Source organism: Glycine max, chromosome 19 (assembly GCF_000004515.6).
Source record: "Glycine max cultivar Williams 82 chromosome 19, Glycine_max_v4.0, whole genome shotgun sequence".
NCBI lineage: Eukaryota > Viridiplantae > Streptophyta > Magnoliopsida > Fabales > Fabaceae > Glycine > Glycine max.
In genome coordinates, this window is record NC_038255.2 from 27,991,429 (window position 1) to 28,012,052 (window position 20,624).

General features: G+C 32.6%; 1 protein-coding gene across 1 annotated transcript; it reads left to right on the forward strand.

Annotated features, from left to right (window-relative positions):
• The first annotated feature begins 18,087 nt into the window (after positions 1-18,087).
• Positions 18,088-19,578, forward strand: LOC100801689 (basic endochitinase). Its single transcript, XM_003553819.5, has 2 exons — positions 18,088-18,518; positions 18,880-19,578. The coding sequence occupies exons 1-2, from the start codon at positions 18,168-18,170 to the stop codon at positions 19,477-19,479; spliced, it is 951 nt and encodes a 316-aa protein (XP_003553867.2). The 5' UTR covers positions 18,088-18,167; the 3' UTR covers positions 19,480-19,578.
• Positions 19,579-20,624: the final 1,046 nt, after the last annotated feature.

The window sequence follows — 20,624 nt, forward strand, 5'->3', positions numbered from 1 at the left end:
ATGCAGAAAAATGAAATAGAAGCACTATCTCAAGCCTAACTAACTTAACCAACTTAAAACTACCTAATTGTTAACTGTTATAACAGAATAATAGGAAAACAAACAAAAAAACTAAGTTGGTAAAGTCTAAGAGAAATTAACTAATGGTTGTTAATGAACCAACATACAAAAATTCTCCACCTTGGTTCAATAACAAAACATTAACAAAAAAGTGGCTACAGAAATAGGATTCAATCACCCTTCAGCTGAATTAAGTCCAAACAATGGAAAAACTTGCTGCTTGGAAAAGCCTTTGTGATCATATCAGAAGGATTGTGATCAGTTGAAATCTTCTTGACTATAACTGATCCTTGACCAATAACTTCTCTGACAAAATGCAGCTTAATATCAATGTGTTTTGTCCTCTCATGATGTACAAAATTTTTGAATAAATTAATGGCACTTTGGCTGTCACAGTGTACTGTGATCACTTCGTCTTGTATCTTCAACTCCTTTGCAATGCCTTCAAGCCACAGAGATTTTTTCACAGCTTCTGTAAGAGCAATATACTCATCTTTAGTGGTTGATATAGACACTACCTTTTGAAGGCTAGCTTTCCAACTAATTGCAGTGCCAAAAGCAGTGAACACAAATCCTGTGAGGGATTTCCTTGAATCTAAACAGCCAGCATAATCAGAATCTACAAAACCTTCAATAGCAGTTGTTCTTCTGCTATTCCTAGCTCCACCATAAACCAAAACTCTTCCAAGTGATCCTCTGATATATCTGAGTATCCATTTCAGGGCTTACCAATGTGTTTTGCCTGGATTTGCCATGAACCTACTTACTAGGCTCACTGCATGTGCTATGTCAGGGCGAGTACATACCATAGCATTCATCAGTGACCCTACAGCATTAGCATATGGAATACCTTCCATGTAAATTATTTCATCATGTGTCTTAGGTGCTTGACTTGTACTGAGCTTAAACTGCTATGACATAGGAGTAGTTACAGGTTTGGAATTTGACATTCCAAACCTTTCAAGAACTTTTTTGAGAAATAACTCCTGGGATAGATACAACAATTTCTTTTTTCTGTCCCGTTTGATTTCTATTCCCAATATTCTCTTGGTTGCTCCCAAATCCTTTATTTCAAATTCCCTGCTTAGCTCAGATTTCAATTTTCCAACCTCACTCTTGCTATTACTTGCTATCAAAATATCATCAACATATAATAGCAATATCACAAACTCAGCTTTAGAAGGAAATTTGAAGTAAACACAGTTATCGTAGTGACTTCTATGAAACTGTATGTGAGCCATAAATTCATCAAATCTTTTATTCCATTGTCTGGGGGATTGCTTTAGACCATACATGGATTTGTTCAATTTGCGAACATAATCCTTTTTACCTCTAACTTCAAACCCTTCGAGTTGTTTCATCAATATCACCTTATCAAGCTTTCCATACAAAAATGTTGTCTTCACATCCATTTGTTCTAACACAAGATCAAATTCTACCATCATAGCCATAAGAATTCTGATTAACCTATGTTTCACTACAGGAGAGAAAACTTCATTGAAGTCAATTCCCTCCTTTTAAGTGAATCCTCGAGCAACAAGTCTAGCTTCAAATATGTCTGGTTCAACTCCTTGGATGCCTTCTTTCTTCCTAAAGATCCATTTGTAGCTGACCACTCTAGAACCTGGGGGTTTTTTAATCAATTCCTGTGTATGGTTGTCATTGAAAGATTTAATCTCTTCATTCATGGCACTTAGCCATTTTTCTTCCTCCTTACTAGTTAAGACAACTTTCATAGTTTTTGGATCTTCCTCCAAAACTTCATTGGAAGCTACCAGAGCAAATGCTATTAGATCAGCATATCCATACCTCTTAGGTTGTTTGATTTCCCTTCTGGTTCTATCTCAAGCTAGCACATAGTCAGCTTCTTCTTGTTCTTCTTCTTCAGATTTTTCTTCATCAAGAGGCCAATTAACAGCTTGTGTTTCAACATGCTTGTCCTCAGTCTCCACCTTAAAATTTAATTTTTCAGAACCACTTTCATTACTCTGATCAGTGTTGGACTGAATCATGTTGGGCTTGGTCTTGTAGGCCATTTCAGCTTCATTGAAGACAACATCACGACTCACTAAACACCTCTTAAAACCATCCTCCAAACACCACAGCTTATACCCTTTCACTCCCTCAAGATATCCTAGAAAAATGCACTTAACAACTCTAGGTTCCAATTTGTCTTGCCTAATGTGAGCATAAGCAACACAGCCAAATACCTTTAGTTGTTTTAGACTCGGTGGATGGCCAAACCAAATCTCCTCAGGGGTTTTAAAATTTAGAGCTATTGAAGGACACTTGTTGATGAGATATACAACAGTCATTGCTGCTTAGCCCAAAAAATCTTGGGTAATCCTGCACTCAACAACATACATCTCACTCTCCAAAATGGCCCTGTTGAATCTTTCTGATAAACCATTTTGTTGAGGGGTGCCCGCAACTGTCCTGTGCCTTGCAATGCCATTCTCTTTGCAGAACTCATTGAAAGTTTCAGAGTAGAACTCAAGACCATTATCAGTACGAAGCCTCTTGATTTTTCTGTCTTTTTGGTTTTCCACAAGTGTTTTCCAGCTTTTGAAGTTATCAAAAGCCTCATCTTTTGTTTTTTGAATGTAGATCCACAAATTCCTTGAGTAGTCATCCATAATGCTCAAGAAATACCTTGCTCCAGAATGAGAGGGAGTCTTGGTTGGACCCCAAAGATCAGCATGAACATAATCAAGGGTACCTTTTGTTCCCTGTTGTCCAGCATTGAATTTGGCTCTACATGCTTTGCCATAGACACAATGTTCACAAAACTTTAATCTTTTCATTCTCTCCCCACATAGCAGCTCCTGTTTTTCCAATTCAATCAACCCCTTCTCACTTACATGGCCCAACCTCACGTGCCATAACTCAGTTTTTGATAAAACTCTTCCAGTTGCAGTGGCTAAAGAGCCAATTACAATTTCACCATCCAGATAATAGAGGCCATTCTCCATAATTCCCCTCATGACAATCATGAAGTCTTTAACTATATTCAGTATTCCTTTTTCACCCTTGAACGCATACCCTCTTTTATCAAATTCACCAAGAGAGATTAAATTTCTCTTCAGCTAAGGTACATATCTGACCTCTGTGACAATTCTTTCAACCCAATCATGAAACTTGAATCTTATAGACCCAATTCCTTCAATTTTGCAAGGCTTGTTATCTCCAAGGAGTAATAACCCATCTGCTTGATCAGAAAATTGTTCACACCATGATTTGTTTGGTGTCATATGCCATGAACATCCTGAATCCATTATCCATTTACTTTCTGGATTCTTTTTAGACACCATCAGTGCCTCTGCATATTCATAGCCATCATCTTGAACAATTGTAGCATTTCCTGAGTCTTTCTTCCTATTATTACTACCACCATTTTTCTCCCTTTTTATAGTGATAACATCTGATTTTGAATACATTTCCTTCACCATTCTTCTGGTTTTCTAGTTTTTGCTTCTTCTTATCAGATTTACTATCTTTCTTGAAGGTCTTGCCTCTTGCTGTCAGCCCTTCACCACTTATAGAAGACTTCTTTTCCTTTCTTTCATTCAATCCCTTTGAATTCAGAGCAGCCTGCACTTCATCAAGAGAAACAGAGTCTCTTCCAAACAATAAAGTCTATTTGAAATGAGAGTAACTCTTAGGCAAAGAGCACAGCAATAGCAAAGCTTGATCCTCATCATCAATAGTGACATCGATATTTTCAAGATCTAGAATAATTTTATTAAACAGATCCAATTGTTCTCCTACTGATCTATCTTCATGCATTTTAAACGAATACAAAGACTGCTTTAGGTAAAGATGATTAACTAAAGATTTGGTCATGTAAAAACCTTCAAGCTTTGACCAAACCCCAGCAGCAGTTGTTTCCTTAGAGACTTGCCTCAGCACCTTGTCTCCGAGACTGAGGATAATTGCACTATGTGCCTTCTGCAATAGTGCTTTCTTATCCCCATCAGCCATCATCTTTTCGAGTTAGGCTTCTCCATCAAGTACTTCCACCAGGCCCTGCTGAACAAGAAGGGCTCTCATCTTCAATCGCCATAGCCCAAAATCATTTTGCCCTATGAATTTTTCAACCTCATACTTGGCCGAGCCCATTTCTTGAATCGAACTCAAAATCGTCCATGCTCACCGCACCAGTTTGTTGTGCCAAGATCAGATTTGCTCACAAGGAAAAAATGAGTTTCTTGTATGAACAAGAATAAGCAAAAATGCAAAAAAGATGAACAAAAGAACTTCACAGAAATGTGATTTTTCTAAAGTAAAAACAACTCTCTCAGCAACCACTTTTTTCTTAGTTCTGCAAATTCCTTTTGTTGTATATCATATCTCTATTGATCTAGGCTATGCATAAAAATGAAATAGAAGCACTATCTCAAGCCTAACTAACTTAACCAACTTAAAACTACCTAATTGTTAACTTTTATAATTGAATAACAGGAAAACAAAAAAAACTAAGTTGGTAAAGTCTAAGAGAGACTAACTAATGGTTGTTAATGAACCAACATACAACATGTAATATGTTACATCTTTTCGTCTTCACCACATCAACCACCATTATTACTACATTTATTATCATCACCTATCTCAACCAACCAAAACACCTCAGCCTCTCTTTATAAGCCAACCCAAACCTATCGACAAATTACACCAACACCTCCTCTAAAACCTCATGTTACCACCCCTCTCTGAACCCAAACATCTTCAGATCTCAAACCCTCTATCTCATCTTCAAGATAGTGAGCAATCCTTCAAGAGCATAGAAGAAAGAAAAAACCTCCAAGAGGAAGCAAGGTGAATGCTCACAGGCTACTCTCAACCGTTTGGACACATGATTCACCAATGAAAGCAAGAAGAATGATTACAAAATGATATATGTTGTAAAAAATGTAAGGATCCCCAAGTATTTGGACTTGGAATGGTTCTCTCCACAAGGGTTCAAATTTCCTAATCTGCTAGAAGCACAAGGATTTTCAAAGCTGGTGCAGATGAAAGAAACTTTTGATCCAGAGCTAGTCAAGGTTTTCTACACCTGTGCATGTGTTGACCTTGAAGGTAACCTCTTCTCTACTATAAATGGAGTAGATATGGTTATTGATGCTGCTATGTGGAAGGAAGTAGTTGGTCTGGACATGGGTGGAGTCCACAAGTTCGATGAAAAGCTTGATGGGTACAACAAGATGCAGACTTATAGGGAAAAATGCTTCTTGACCCAGTTAGGAACTTGAGGAATTGCTTAGGAGTTGGTGGACTGACTGCAGAAGACAAAATATTGGTTTACCTTATTGCCTACATTCTCACTCCGAGGTCAAGCAATCATGCTTAGGTAACAGATGATGATCTACAGATTGTTTATGGTCTGAAATCAGGTATCAAGATGAATTGGTATTACTGATTGAAGGCATTATGTTGAAGAGTCATTGCCTAGTGGATTATAAATTTTCTTATGTTGTGTTTGCCTTAAGATTCATTGATTACTTCAGTGTTGATATCTTTAATGAGATTGTGGACTTTACCAAAGCGTCAAGTGAGATTATCGAAAGGCATATCAAGAAGCTTGAAATGAGGTTTGTTGATCATGAATGGATAATGGCTGGAGAGCTAGTGATGCAATCCTACCCCCCAAGGGCACTGGATAGAAGACTCCAAGAAGATTGGACCAAAGATGCAAGAGAAGGCCATAGGATTCTCATGAGCCTTAAGGTAGATTTCGAGCCCATAGGCTAAGTATGAGCCCACTTATCTTTGTACATATTAGATTAAGGTTTCATTAATTTTGGGCCTTGTATTTAGGGCTCCATAATGTAGGTAAGGTACCCTAGAAATGTAGGATTTTCCAGCCCTTGTATTTTAGGGCACCTAGACTAGTTTTTGTATTAGGGGTAGTTTTGTAATGTCATATGCATTAAGTGAATATTTGATGTGTGTGTTGAGAAATAAATTTAATTGAATTAGGAGAAGTCCAATCTAATTAAATTTTAGAGGGGGAGGTGAGCATTTGCTTGCTACACCTCATTGCCACATCATATAATCACACTTTGTGCATGTCCTTCATGCTTTACATGCCTCATGACACCTAAGCACACTTAGTGGAGAATCTTGGACTTGATATTGGATTAGTGGGCTGAACCATATCAAAAATTCACTAATCATAATTAGTGAAATTTTGGCTCCAAAATTTGGCTCCACAAATTCAATTTCAAATTCAAGTGAAATTTGAATAGAAATTCCAATTTCCCTCCAATTTTGTGTGACACTTAGACTATAAATAGAGGCTATGTGTGTGCATTTTTCCAACTTTGATCATTTGAGAATTATACTTCAAATTTCATACCTCTTTTGAGGCACAAATTTCGTGCTCTCTCTCTCCTTCTCCCTCCATTCTTCTTCTCCTACCTCCAAGCTCTTATTCATGGCTTCCTATAGTGGTGAGCTTCTTCTTGACTCATCTTCTCCTTGAAGTGGCGTCTCCTCTCAACTCTTCTTCTTCTCCATTCCGCTATCATTCATCTTCCAAGAAGCAAAGGAATCCATTGATGAAGAAAATCCTAGGCCTACAAGCTCCAATGGAGCTTACATCAGCTAGCAGCTAGAAACTTTGACTAGATGGAAGAAGATGCTGAAGCTGAAGCTCCACAAGAGCCTGCACATCAATGAAGTCCTTTTGAGTCACTTATGATTTAGAAGATGGACGTTATGCTTCACCTCACTACTAGAAAAGTGATATTCTAAGTCGGTTGTTTCCAACATTTGAAGTTGGTTATTAACCATCATTGTCGTAGAAAGTCTTCACTTTCTACGACGATTCCATAGAAAATCATCTTAGAAAAGGACACCCTTCTAAGACGGTTAACAGTTATTAGCTAAAAACCGTCTTAAAAGGATAGACATTCTAAGACGGTTTTTCACATAACCGTCTTAGAATGTATTTTTAAAAGAAAAAAAATTAAAATATATTGAGGATTCTAAGACGATTTTTCAGATACCGTCTTAGAATGTATTTTTTTAAAAAAAAAATTAAAATATTTTTAGGATTCTAAGACGGTTTTTTAAAGAACCAGATGATAATTTTCGTATTGAAGTTAAAGCTGAATACTCAGAATCACCATTAAGTACTCAAATCTCAAAATATAACACAAATTGGAAAAGGAATTGAAAAGATGGATACATTGCATCTTCTGACACTAGACCACGCAAATCCTAATGTATTATGGTATGGAAAATAAAAATCAATAAAACAGGCACCACATATGATTACTTTTTCTAAATGGCAGAATCTTAAATGCTTAACAAATCCGCAACCCATACATTAGAGAATTAAATGAGATTTCTTAGGATACCTTTGAGAGCAATGGAGGACAATGGTTAGGGGATCATCATCATCAGTTCAACATGGGCATGCTTAAGCTTATCCTATATCATCCAAAACATGAACCTCATGCAACCTCTAATAATGCCAATAGTCCAGCTAGAGAACAACATGTTGAGTGAACAAGCAAGCAACAATATAGGGATACAAAAAAAATATCACATATTGGTTAGATCCTCAAATTCGATTTTTCTATAAATAAAGGAACTAACAAAAGGACATAATTCTAGATTAACTTTGGTGTGAAAAGTTAAGTGTTAGGTGCTTACTCTATAAATAAAGGAATTAACAAAAGGTCACAATTATTCCGATAAATACACTAGTGATTGAATAAGTGGCAGGAAATCATGGAAAACATATACAATGAATAAATGATAGCAAGACAATACAAAGTGATAGAAAGAGATCAAACAACATATTTAGATAAATATTATCAGACTCATGGGAAATTGAAACACTCAACATTCAGAATTATGACTCAGTAAATCAATCAATAAAATATTGAAAAAATATAGTCAGGAAAACATATTCTGAAATTCTGTGAGTGGATTATAGTCAGGAAAAAGAAGCCAAGATATTGAGAATATGGGAATGAGAAAAATGGTTCTTTAATTGTCCCATGGTTGCAAGGATTTCATCAAATGTGGCACATGCAAGAATCATTGTTATCAACCACAAATGTTAAATAAAGTTTGTATCCTAGAATGTAACCACACATACTTGTTACAAGCACACACTCAGTGTGATAATAAGATATACATACATAATTGTTACAAGCATATAGTCCATGATAATAAGAATGATATCATATCATTAATAATATTATGCTAAGAACAAGTCAAGATGAAGTTGATTCTCATGTAAAAAATATTAAAATAAAAAAATATTTGCTCGTTTTGTTTTCTTAGCATTGTCTTAAAGGCAATTGGTACAATTAACTATGCACGCACACACATACATATTTTACAAAATACAAAGTTTATAAAATGGAACAAAGATAAGGATATCATCATAGAAATGGTCCTTGTCATGAATTGCAATAACCAATACATTGTCAAACTCCCATGTTATGATGGGAATTTTAAATTCCTTATACCATTTTGGAGTAAGTGTTTTCCTTGGTATTTTTGTCCTGAATCTGTATACACCCATTTGATCTTTCACATAAGGATCCGCTAATCTTGAAACATACCATAATTTGTTATGCACAAATAAAAATTCTAAAAGAAGATCATAAGAATCACAGGTAAGGGATACCCTAAGAAGAATCCCCAAGGCTACCAAGTAGATCGGTTATTGCAAAAGTCAATGAAAAGCATGGCATATATTTACCTTGCTGTGGTGAAACAAATTTCTCAACATCAACAACCAGCATATTGGCTTGGAAAAATTCCAAACACATAAATATAGGAAAATAATTAAAAGGCTACAATAGTTTCTAATAGCAGAAACAACTAAAAGATGAGAAGATTTCTAACACATTTGATATTTTTGTCACATCATTTCAATACCCCAAGAAGCCAACATTAGTAAAATATACAAAACTAACAAGATGGGAATGAAACAGAGAACAAACTTCACCTCAACTAGGGTCTGCTCAAAAGCAATAGATAGCAGCTTAACCTGATAAAAGATAAGACAACACAAATTACTTACAACACGAGCAAATAAGAATGAACACAGATTTTGCCTAAAATCAAGGTATACTTACTAGCCACCCAGCAATGCATGGAAGTTCAATCACATCAAGCCCACAAGCAAACATAGGTTTGACAGTCATTTGAAAATATGGAGGTTCAACAAAGCATACGCGCAAACGGCCAATAATAGACCATGTTGGGAGCAACTTTACCCCAACTAAGACCTACAAAATAGACAAATAAAATAATATTACTAATGATAATAACATAATAATTTAAAAATTTGTTTTATTCCCTTTTCTATTCCAACTACCTGAAAAACTACTCATAAAATCTGCATTTAGTTATATATGAAATTAGCTTCGAACTATACAAATCTCATAATGAATTACTTGGGGCATGTTTTGATTGGAAAAACTTAAAAGTATAATTATAACCTTTAAGGTCTGACTTAAGAAGGATGGTGGGATATTTAATTAAATATAACAAAAACTTGGGGCATGTTTTGATTAAAAAAACATTTTCAGTTCCTTTTTTTTTTTGTATTCACAAGTGACAAATAAAATGTTTTCACTTTGTTTCCTATATAAAAATATTTGAACAAAAATTTTCAGTTTTCATTTTTTTTTTGCTTTCACAAATAAGTATTAAAAAAAAGAATCTATTTTCACTTTCTCCCATCTACAAATATTTGAACAGGATAAATCTTTGGAAATAGCAACAAAGTTGGAATTTTTATAATTACATTTAAAAAAATAGAAAATGAAAACAAGTAACATGTTCTGAAACCAAACCTGTAAACTTTTTTCTTCATCTTGTTATTTCTTCACTTTAATACTAATTAAAATTAGAATTAGTAAATTATTTTAATGTTAACTAACAAAATGCAACACCACCCCACTCAATACACCATTATCATCTCTTTCTTCAAACAAAAGACAATTTCTAAGAATAAAATAACATGTGAAAATATTAGGAATTTCCCTTAAAAAAATCAGCAAATGCACATTCTTAAATCCAAGCTTGTATCCATGAACTTGTATTGAGTAAATAATAGAAAAAAGAATTTAATACTCAACAAATGTGTCACTATAAAATCAAAATTCCATTGCCATACCTTCCCTTCAACATGCATTCCTGTAATGTGCAGTTTTTCCCACATTCCAAAGCCCAACCTTTTTCTTAGTTTCACAGCAAGTATAGCACCTGGACTGTTTCAGAATTTGAAAGCACCTGAAGCACAAGACATTATGCAAGATATATCAGTAAATCATCATAGCACAATCCTTGGCGATTAGAATATGGGCATCTCAAAATTTAAACTTGCAATGATAAAATAAAAGATAATCAAAGAACTGAAAATTAACTTACAATAGAAAAAAAACATGAAATACATATTAATACATTAATTTCCTATTCGGGAGTATTTTTTTCTTATTCTCTTATATGTAGTCATTTCATCCTGTATAATTAAAACTTGCTCAAAACACACATTGTGGAATAAAATGATCTATTTTGTATTTAAATTATATTATAAACAGATGACGTATTAAAAAGTGTACCTGTTGATGAGCTCTTGACGCGTAAAAATTCTTCAAAATTGTGAAGACTCTACGTATATCCACATCGAGACTGACTTCTATTCGTCAACAACTTTGACAAATGGAAAAATAAGAATAGAGAAGTGATATTGGGATTTTTTTGAACGTGCAGTCTATTTATAGCACGCTAAGGATACCAAATTTCTGATCAAATCAAAATCATTATTGATAGTATCCTTTTTTAAGCTATATTATTTCTTGTTACCTATTATTGCTAACTATTTAGCAATTAAAATTAAAATTGAAATGATAATTGACTAAGTCAAACTTGTATCTAGCCGCCTTTTCAACCCAAATTCCAAATACAAAATCATACATGTTTGTTTCTCTTCTTTCACCAAATCTTTCATATTATTTATATTTTCAGTGCTAGCAAACATATAATAATATTCCACCTTTTTTTAAAAATCAATTAATCATTTGATCATATTAAATTCTCTAATTTAATTAATCATCAAATATTAAAATAATTTCTTTAATAGATATTAGAACACTCGTTTGTGTGTGACCCCGTAGGTTCAATACTAAGTCGGTAATATATTAATCAAATTAATATACTAATCAAGATAGGCATCTAGCAACACTCCTTAACATCCGGATAGCATGAAGTAACATTTTTCTTTCAAGAACCATTAGAAGAGTAGTGTAATAATTTTTTTCCATCTTTACAGCTCTGGGTTAACTCTAGAGTATGGTATTACTGTCAAACCCTTTTGAGTTAGCTCATAATGATTTAAGAAACTCATTTCTTCTTTCATTTAATTTTCCTGGCCAGGATATAATTTTATTCATAGAGCTCAAACTCATTACCAAGAGTTGATGGATTCTTTCTTGATTTATCATTAATTCTATAGGTATTTAATCATATCCAATATCCATTCAACAAGTGTTCTAAAGCATTAGGTGTCCGGAATCAAAATACAACAAATAACCTGTTAACTACTATGACAATCTCAGGTCAAAGAAAACTATTATAACTCTTCTTGAGAATTTTCTATTGACAGTGTATGGTAAATTTTAACCATTAGAAAATTTCAATTGAGTAAGTTCAATGATCACATCAACATGTGACTCATCTATATATGCAAATTAATAAATGAGATCTATTAATATTTATCCAATAAATACTATCAAATATATATTAATCTATTCGGATTATTGATATCCTATTTACAATAATCCTATGATCAAGAATGGTTTAGATTAAAATTAGAACAAACTTGTTTCTCATTATCATAATCTCTATTAAAATGACAAGTCTTTAATTTTAATCAAGGACATTATCAAATGAACCATTTAATCAAATAGTGAAATATGACAATGAAAATAAAATAATACTTTATTATTAAAATTAGAATTGATTACATGATGACTTGGATCGTGGGCATACAAATTTATTCCCAACACATCCTCCTTTAATTAAGCCATATAATTTTATTTTCATCATCAAATGAAAAACATTGTTTTCAAAGAACAAAAAGAAAAGAATCTTGGACTATTAACCAAGAGAACCTTATTGATAAGTAATACTAATGTACTAATCCATTCAAAACGCTTTTGCATTAACTTTGTCTCTTCTCTTAGGATCAACTTCAAGTTAAGGGAATGGTTTAACTTCAAAGAGGAATTTATTCTTTAGCATTTTATTTCTTCTTTGACTACAATTCATTTGATTTACTTTTCATGAACCACAAAATCAAATAACCACTCTAAAATCAGCAGCATTACCCTTCTTTGATTAGCTTGCTTCCAATCCTCAAACTGCAACTTCTTACACAGCCTCGTAACATAATGCTCATGAACCTCCCAAAGAAAAAAAAATAAAAACAGCAAAGTCAGAAACACAATAATATTCCACATATCAGTATATATGTGTATATATATATATATATATATATATATATATATATATATATTCCACATCTTTTTTCCATTTCCATCCTTCTTTTCTCAATTTTTTTTAACATCCCCCCCCCCCCACTTGAGAAGCAAGTTTAGGTGTTTACTCTTTGAACATCTGTTTTTCTTCCCAATTGGACATATTCTCCAAATTCACCTGTTAAAATGCCACAACAATTACAATATAGGATATATTTTATGTAATCATGACAATCATATAAGTTAGGACTCCAATATATGAATGAAAAAATATTTTTCTGTAGTTTTTTTAAGGACAAAATATCATCAAACTGACAGAGCCAAATAGACTTTCAAGCAAGAAATAAATGTTACCTATTTATTATGAAAATCTGGTATGTTGATGAAACAAAAAAATAGCTTGTGTGAAGAATACAAAGAATATTTCCCCAGATAATGTAAAGAAACCACAAACTTAATTTTTACAAGAACGGACCGATGACCACCAAGGAGGAAGAAACATCATACATTTTTTTTTTACTAAAAACATCATACATGTTTAGACTGCGTAATATAGAAAGTAGAACAAAATAATCACCTACTTTACTTCTGCCAACCATGCAGTGAACTCTGGTTGTGTGGTCCTATAATATTCATAATGTCACTCACAGAGGGATGACAAGACCCTTAGTTCATAAGATAAAAAAAGCTAAATTAGCTAGCTATTAAATTCAAACACACCAAAAATGTAGGATTTTTTTACTTAAACAAAAGACCTTTCTAGATATACTACTTAATGATAAGCTTTGGTAAATTGATACCACTTTTCAATGTGATTTGGAAATAAGAGTTAAAAGAGAAAATAAAAAGGAAAAAAATACTCACTTGCATAAACTAACTGCATGTATGGATCCTCCGATTCATTTGCTTGATCTAACAAGTAGGAGTACTCCATCAACTATTTCAAGCAATTTCAATTTTCAAATTCAATCAATTGACACTACAAGCTAAGGTATCATCAACAATGGCAAAACTAAGAGTTAGCAGACCTCAGCAATCAATTGACATGCAGTTTCCCCATTTAATTTACCTCCCACTTAGACTTATTGTCACCAAGATAATTTGAGACTTGTCAAGCACCCTGTTCACACTGCTTAATAGTCTATAAAATCTCAAGCAACAACAAATAAAGCAAGGAAATACCTCTCTAAAACACTCAAAGATATATGCACATTATGATTCATTTTCACTACATCATGTTTCTCCACTTGTCCTTCAAATCAACTTGAAAAAAAATATTTTCAATAGAATCATAGGCGCGACTTCAAAACGAAAATAAATATCAACAAATTTTTAGAAACTTACTTCAGTTCTCTCATCAAATATATCTTTGTGAGAATCTAGGGTTAACTTCCAATTTCGCTTGCCATACCTGTACATATAAAACAAACTTTAACAAGAATAGGAAATGTAGCGAGAAGCGGATTCGCAGAGTGAACTGGGCATTGAGCGCACTCCTGGTTTAGGGAACATACCCGCTGCATGAAGGGGGTTTAGGGAATAGATCTGGCATCATTTCAGTGGCGGCGTGCAGTTGCAATAGTGTTTGGGTGGTTGTGGTGTCAACGATGGCAGCATGCAGAAGCGGTGGTGTTTGGATGGTGGTGGTCATGTGAATTTGGTGGTGTTGATGGTTGGGAGGTCAAAGATGAATGGAGGCGCCAACTGTTGATTATGGTGGACGTGGTTCAAAGAAAAGAAGATGAATACAAACAAGAGGAAAATATTGTCTTCGACGCCATGATCTGAGAGTTATGAACATTTTTGTTGTGGAGTTCTCTCGATCTGGTTTTTGAAGCAATAGAGGGCACGAGAAGCACAGTGGACAAAGGTTAGAAGCAATAAAGGACAGAGAAGTGGAATTGTAGGCACGAGAACTAAAAATTTAATTTATTATTTAACTTAAAATTAAAAACGGTCAGCAATAAAAATTGTCTTAATAACCAACAAAGCAAAGACGGTTTCTAAAAATTGATGTTAACACCTTTTATCAAAGACGAGTTTTATATAACCGTCTTAAAAAATTTGGATTTAATTTTAAAAATGTCACCGCTTAATTTTCTACATCGATTTTTTTTTTTAAAAAAAATAAGCAACTTAGATTTAACGATGTTAAAACATCTTTTTTTAGTAGTGCCTTCATCAAAAGCACTCAGCTGAAGTTCATAGTTCATTGGAGAAAATAATTACCTGGCTGGAAAACATTAAGACTAGGCTAACCCTTAGCAACCTCCTTAACCCTGATGAGGATAAAGCTTCGTTGTGTTTTAAGTGCTTGCTTTTGTTGTCTAATTGTCCTTTCTGATTATGTTTAATTCTTTTTTTGTGTCTCTAATCACTTGTTTTGTGATGTTTCATTAAGTAATTATGCTTTCTTATAATAGTTGTAATGATTAAGTTGTAATTTTTTTTCTATGAATGAAACACTATGATCTTTTTCCTATTCACATCATATATTTGTTTGTTTACTCTATGAGTAGTTGTGACCTTTTTGGCCTTGTTATGCTAAAAGGGGAAGAAAATTGCATTAGAATATTACATTAGAAAGAAGTAGCTCATTGCATACATACATTCATATACAACTCTACTTAATGATGATGTTGATATGATTTGACACTTCTCATAGTGTTCAGAAACTTTCAGGTTTTTAAGAAAAGTCTCTACTCTCAAGACTCTCCAAATGCACTCAAATGACAATTCAAGTTTGGCATCATTACATTAGGAAGAAGTAGTGCATTGCATACATATATTCATATACAACTCTACTTAATGATGATGTTGATATGATTTGACACTTCTCATAGTGTTCAGAAACTTTCAGGTTTTTAAGAAAAGTCTCTACTCTCAAGACTCTCCAAATGCACTCAAATGGCAATTCAAGTTTGGCATCATCAAAGCCAAAAAGGGGTAGATTGCTAGAGATAAGGGGAGCAACATGAAGACTAAGCTTTAGAGCTTGAAGAAGTTTTATCTTTTTACATGCTCAACTTTTTAAGTGGCATTTGTATCGATTGTTGAATCTTAGTCTCTATCTTTTCATATGTACATCATGCATCATCATGTAGAGATAGGAAGATTGTTTCTAAAGTTAGAAACTTCTTCAATGCATTAAACTTTCTATTTTAATCAATTACAAGGCTGATCATAATCAATTACACGCATTTGTAGCTTGCAGAGAGATTCTAGTTTCGGTTTAATTGATTACGAGTTAACCATAATCAATTACATAGTTCAGTTGAGGCCATGTCTAGTTTTTCATGAGTCTCTGCTTTAATTGATTACTAGGTGATCGCAATCAATTACTTCATTCTTAAAGGTGTTCCCAGAAGTGATCAAGAACATTTTAATCAATTACATCAAGAATTTAATCGATTACATTGTTCTTGAAAGTTTTCCAGATGTTGGGAAGAACACCTTTATCAATTGAAATTAATATAATCGATTACTTCTTCTAAATAATCAATTACATTGGATATTTAATCAATTACAGATAGTTATAACTGTTTTCTCTATAAATAATCACCTTGTGTTCTCACTTTTAAAAGAAGGAAAAAGAAAGAATAAGAAAAAGTGCTTAGAATAAGTGTGAGTCTCACAACTTCTAGACTTCATTTTTTTAAGCTCTCATGGTAAAATGTGAGTTGTGAGTTACTTGTGAGATCAAGAAGAGACTCATTCACTCAAGCAAAGGTTCTTGTATGTGATTGATCAAGTTGTGTTTCTCTTTTACTCAGGTTTTTCGTGTGTTTTACGTGTTGTTAGAATATGAATGAATTTCTGAAGGCATGCTAGAATAATTTTTTCTAGTTTGGGCTAATGGTAGGTTTCTCTTAGGCTCTTATTCACAAAGGACCCTAGGGTTGGGTACCTTTGTCTTAGTCTCTCTTTCTAGGTACGAATTGAGATTGATTGTGATTGCTTATAAGAATTCTATATGCATAGTAAAAAATCTAATTGGGCTTGGATTAAATAACTAGAGTAGCTTCTTTAGAGATAGAGTAAATCAGTATAAAAATTGGTGTACGTACATCTTCTCTTGATCTTCTTTTTCTTTCTCATCGTATTCTTGATCAATTTGTTAAAGGTTAAAGAAAATATCTTTTTGAATAAGAATTTTAACTAAATGATTTTGTGTTAATGATGATTGATTAAATATTGATTTTAATATAAGTTTATGATACGATCCTTGAAAAAGAAAATTTTTCAAAACTCTATTTTTTTAGTTGATTTAGAACCAATCCATTCCTTTTTACTTTGTGAGTTCCATAATCTTTTTTCGGTTCTTAGTCTTTATTTAATAAAAAAAATCATATATCATTTATTCATTTTATAAATTAATTATCCTAAAAACTTAAACTTTTTTATCCATGATCAATGACTGTTATATGGGTGTGTTTGTTTAAGTTTTTTTAAAAGACTCTTTCTTTTAATAAAACAAGTAATTTTCTTATGTGTATGTCTAAATTATTTATTTATTAAAAATATAATATTTTACATTTTTTTATGAAGTAAATGCTGTCTGTTATTTTTAAAAAGTACTTTTTAAAAACAATAAATGAATTGACTTTATATCTGCATCTAACAATGAGTGCTACACATTCATTTATTCAATGTCTTGCTGTGGTGCGATTTCACGCATTTACACATTAAAAAAATAAAATTATTAAATGAAAATTAGACTACTGAAATCTCGTATTTTAAATCTAATAATAAAATGAGTCATTAACTATTGCACAAGAAATTATTACATGGTTTAATAGTATCATATATTTATCAACGAGATTTAATAATGTTAATTGAATAATATACATAAATTATTGTGAATCTCACAGATGATTATTACGGATAAAAAAAATCCCTATTAATATTTAACACTACATATAATATAATCTAGATTTTAGTTGATAAGAAAAAATTAATAAAATTTAATTTTTCAGATATTGGTAAAAACTGTGGCCGTCTTAATCATTTATTAATTTCTTTCATTGCACACATTGGTCAAAAACCTATAAGAAATGCGTTATTTTTGTACAACAATTTATACAATAATATTATTTTATTTTTTTAAAATTATATCATTTATTACATTTTATATTTCTCTCTTTTCCTATTAATTAATTGTAAAATTTAATAATTTACTATACAATCAATTAATATATTTTTTTACTGAACAATTAATAACATTTCTCAACTTATATTATATATTTATATTTCTACCTGACAATTAGTACTACCTGACCACATCAATCAATGCCTTTCTCTTTCTTTGTCAGTGTGGGGATGCTTCCCTCTTCAGTGGGGACAGTTGACTAGCCAAGTGAAAAAGCCAACGAAGAAATTATTGGGAGCAATAATGGTGGGTCTGATAGAGAAAAAATAGGAAAGAAAATCGAAATTTTTATAAATTTTGAGTGAATCCCATACTTTCATCTCTTTACCTTAAATCAAATATTTTTTTTTTCTCTTTCATTCTTTTCTTTTTTCTCCAACCAAACAATCCCTAAAAATCTTGTGCTTTCCTCGTAACTTTGAAGCCTCTATATATACCACCTACTCCATATGGAACAACAAACAATTTTTAAATATACCTCCAAACCAGAGAGTGACAAAGTCTCTATGAGGAACAAACTTCCACACCCTCTCTGTCTTTTCCTTTTGATTTCCCTGGCCTTGTTTGCGAAATCAGATGCAGGAAGCCTTGTGGTATATTGGGGCCAAAATGCAGGTGAAGGCCAATTGACAAAAACATGCAAAACAGGACTCTTCCACATTGTCAACATAGCATTCCTCTCAACTTTTGGCAATGGTAGTCAACCTCAAATCAATCTTGCAGGCCATTGTTCCCCTGCATCAAAGGGTTGCAAAAGGTTAGGCAAAGATATCAAGAACTGCCAAAGGAGAGGCATTAAGGTATGTGGTGGATCTACATGTAGTGGAGGATGTGCAAACAATATACACCCTTGACTTTGATAAAATTATAAGTAAACATATTGAGTTTTTGTATTTTATCCTCTCTATTATCATATATTTGAATCAATTATTCCAAGTTTCCCACTCTTCAGTATTTTTTATTCATAGTATTAGTATTTGAAGTCAAATTTGTTTTTTCCTTAATATTATCATTTATGATGTATTAAAATCTTATGATTTTATCATTAATTATGTCCTTATATATATTTATAAGCACGATGATAATTATTATTAGTTATCATTTTTTTTAAAAATAAATTAGCTCTACTAACTCAGGATCTTGAATTTGTCACTCATTAAGGTTATGCTTTCCATTGGGGGTGGCACCAACACCTACTCCTTGTCATCCCCAGATGATGCTAGACAAGTTGCAGACTACATTTGGGCCAACTTCTTGGGAGGGAAATCAAACTCTAGGCCTTTTGGGAATGCCATATTGGATGGAGTGGATTTTAACATTGAAAGTGGTGAACTACACTATGCAGCACTTGCTTATAGGTTGCATGACCATTATGCTGGTTCTAAAAAAAAATTCTACTTAACTGCTTCACCACAATGTTCATTCCAAAACAACTTACTTCATGGAGCACTCACCGCAGGCCTTTTTGACCATGTTTGGATTCAATTCTACAACAATCCTCAATGTGAATTTACCTCTAAGGACCCCACTGGGTTTAAGAGTGCATGGAATCAGTGGACCACATCAATTAATGCTGGCAAGTTCTTTGTTGGACTTCCTTCCTCACATGCAGCAGCTAGAACAGGTTTTGTGTCATCACATGCTCTCATAAATCATTTGCTGCCTATAGTTAGGTCACCTAAATATGGTGGTGTTATGCTTTGGGATAGGTATCACGATTTGCAATCTCGATATAGTGGTAAAATTAGTGGAAGCGTTTAAGTGCTCCACTTATTAAATAGAAGTTTTAAGGATTCTAGGAATTATTTCAAATAACTGTTGTAGAATATCTTCAATTTAAATATAAGTAATTTATTTTCAGTTTTTTTATCTTATTTTAATTTATTTTTATAATTTCTTATCATAATTAAACAAATTCATATGTATTTTGCTTATAATTTTAAATAACTCTTAAATTATTTCTCTTAAATAATCCTTAAATGTTATGAATTTTTTTAGTATAAGCAATTGTTGCTAATATAAGTAACCTAACTTAATTTTAAATAACTTAATATGACAGGGAGATCATTTTTAATGATAAAAATATTAAATAATAATATCTAAAAATAAATAATTTGTTAAGTAATCGGTATTGAATTTACTCTTAAATAGTTAGTTTTAATCCTATTTTCTAGCATTGTGATTAAATGTGACAAAATTTATTCCAATGTAAATAAATGTGTGCGCTCACACATGCATTGTTAATGTGTGACTCTAACTCAATAATTGCCGAACTCAAAATGATAGCTATTTATAATTATCCCACTTGATTAGGCGGTGCAGTATAATTTTTTTACTTGACTGCAGCTTGCAAGTTGTAAATATTAATACATCTTTGGCCCTCAACAACTTAAATGGCACCATGCTTCACTTTTTCTTAATAATTAAGAAAGGGGCAGAGCAAATTAAGGTTTGAAAGGTTGCCGTGTGGTGCATGAAGCAATTATAGTGAATTTTTAGTATTGATTTTATGCCATAATTAAAATTCATAGAGGTTCTTGGGAGGTACTATGTGTATTGGGAATTTGAGTATAGTATGTTTGTAATTCTCAAAATTCATCATCAATTGGACATTTGCTTACTCTTGACAAATCTTGTGTGTGCGTTTCTTTTTTATATATGTCGGTTATATAACTTGTTATTTGTGCTCGTTTGGATAGGATTAGATAAGATAACTATCATATCATATATTGTTGTAATCAGTTGTTTGGTGCATCAATAAGATATAATTTTTTTTATCCTATTGACTATCATATCTTGTTAGTGTAAAATATTTCTTATACATCTTGAGGGGAGAGTTGATCTTAGAAAGCAACAAGTTAGGATACTCGCTCTCCCTCCCTCCTCCGCCTTCATCACTATCACTG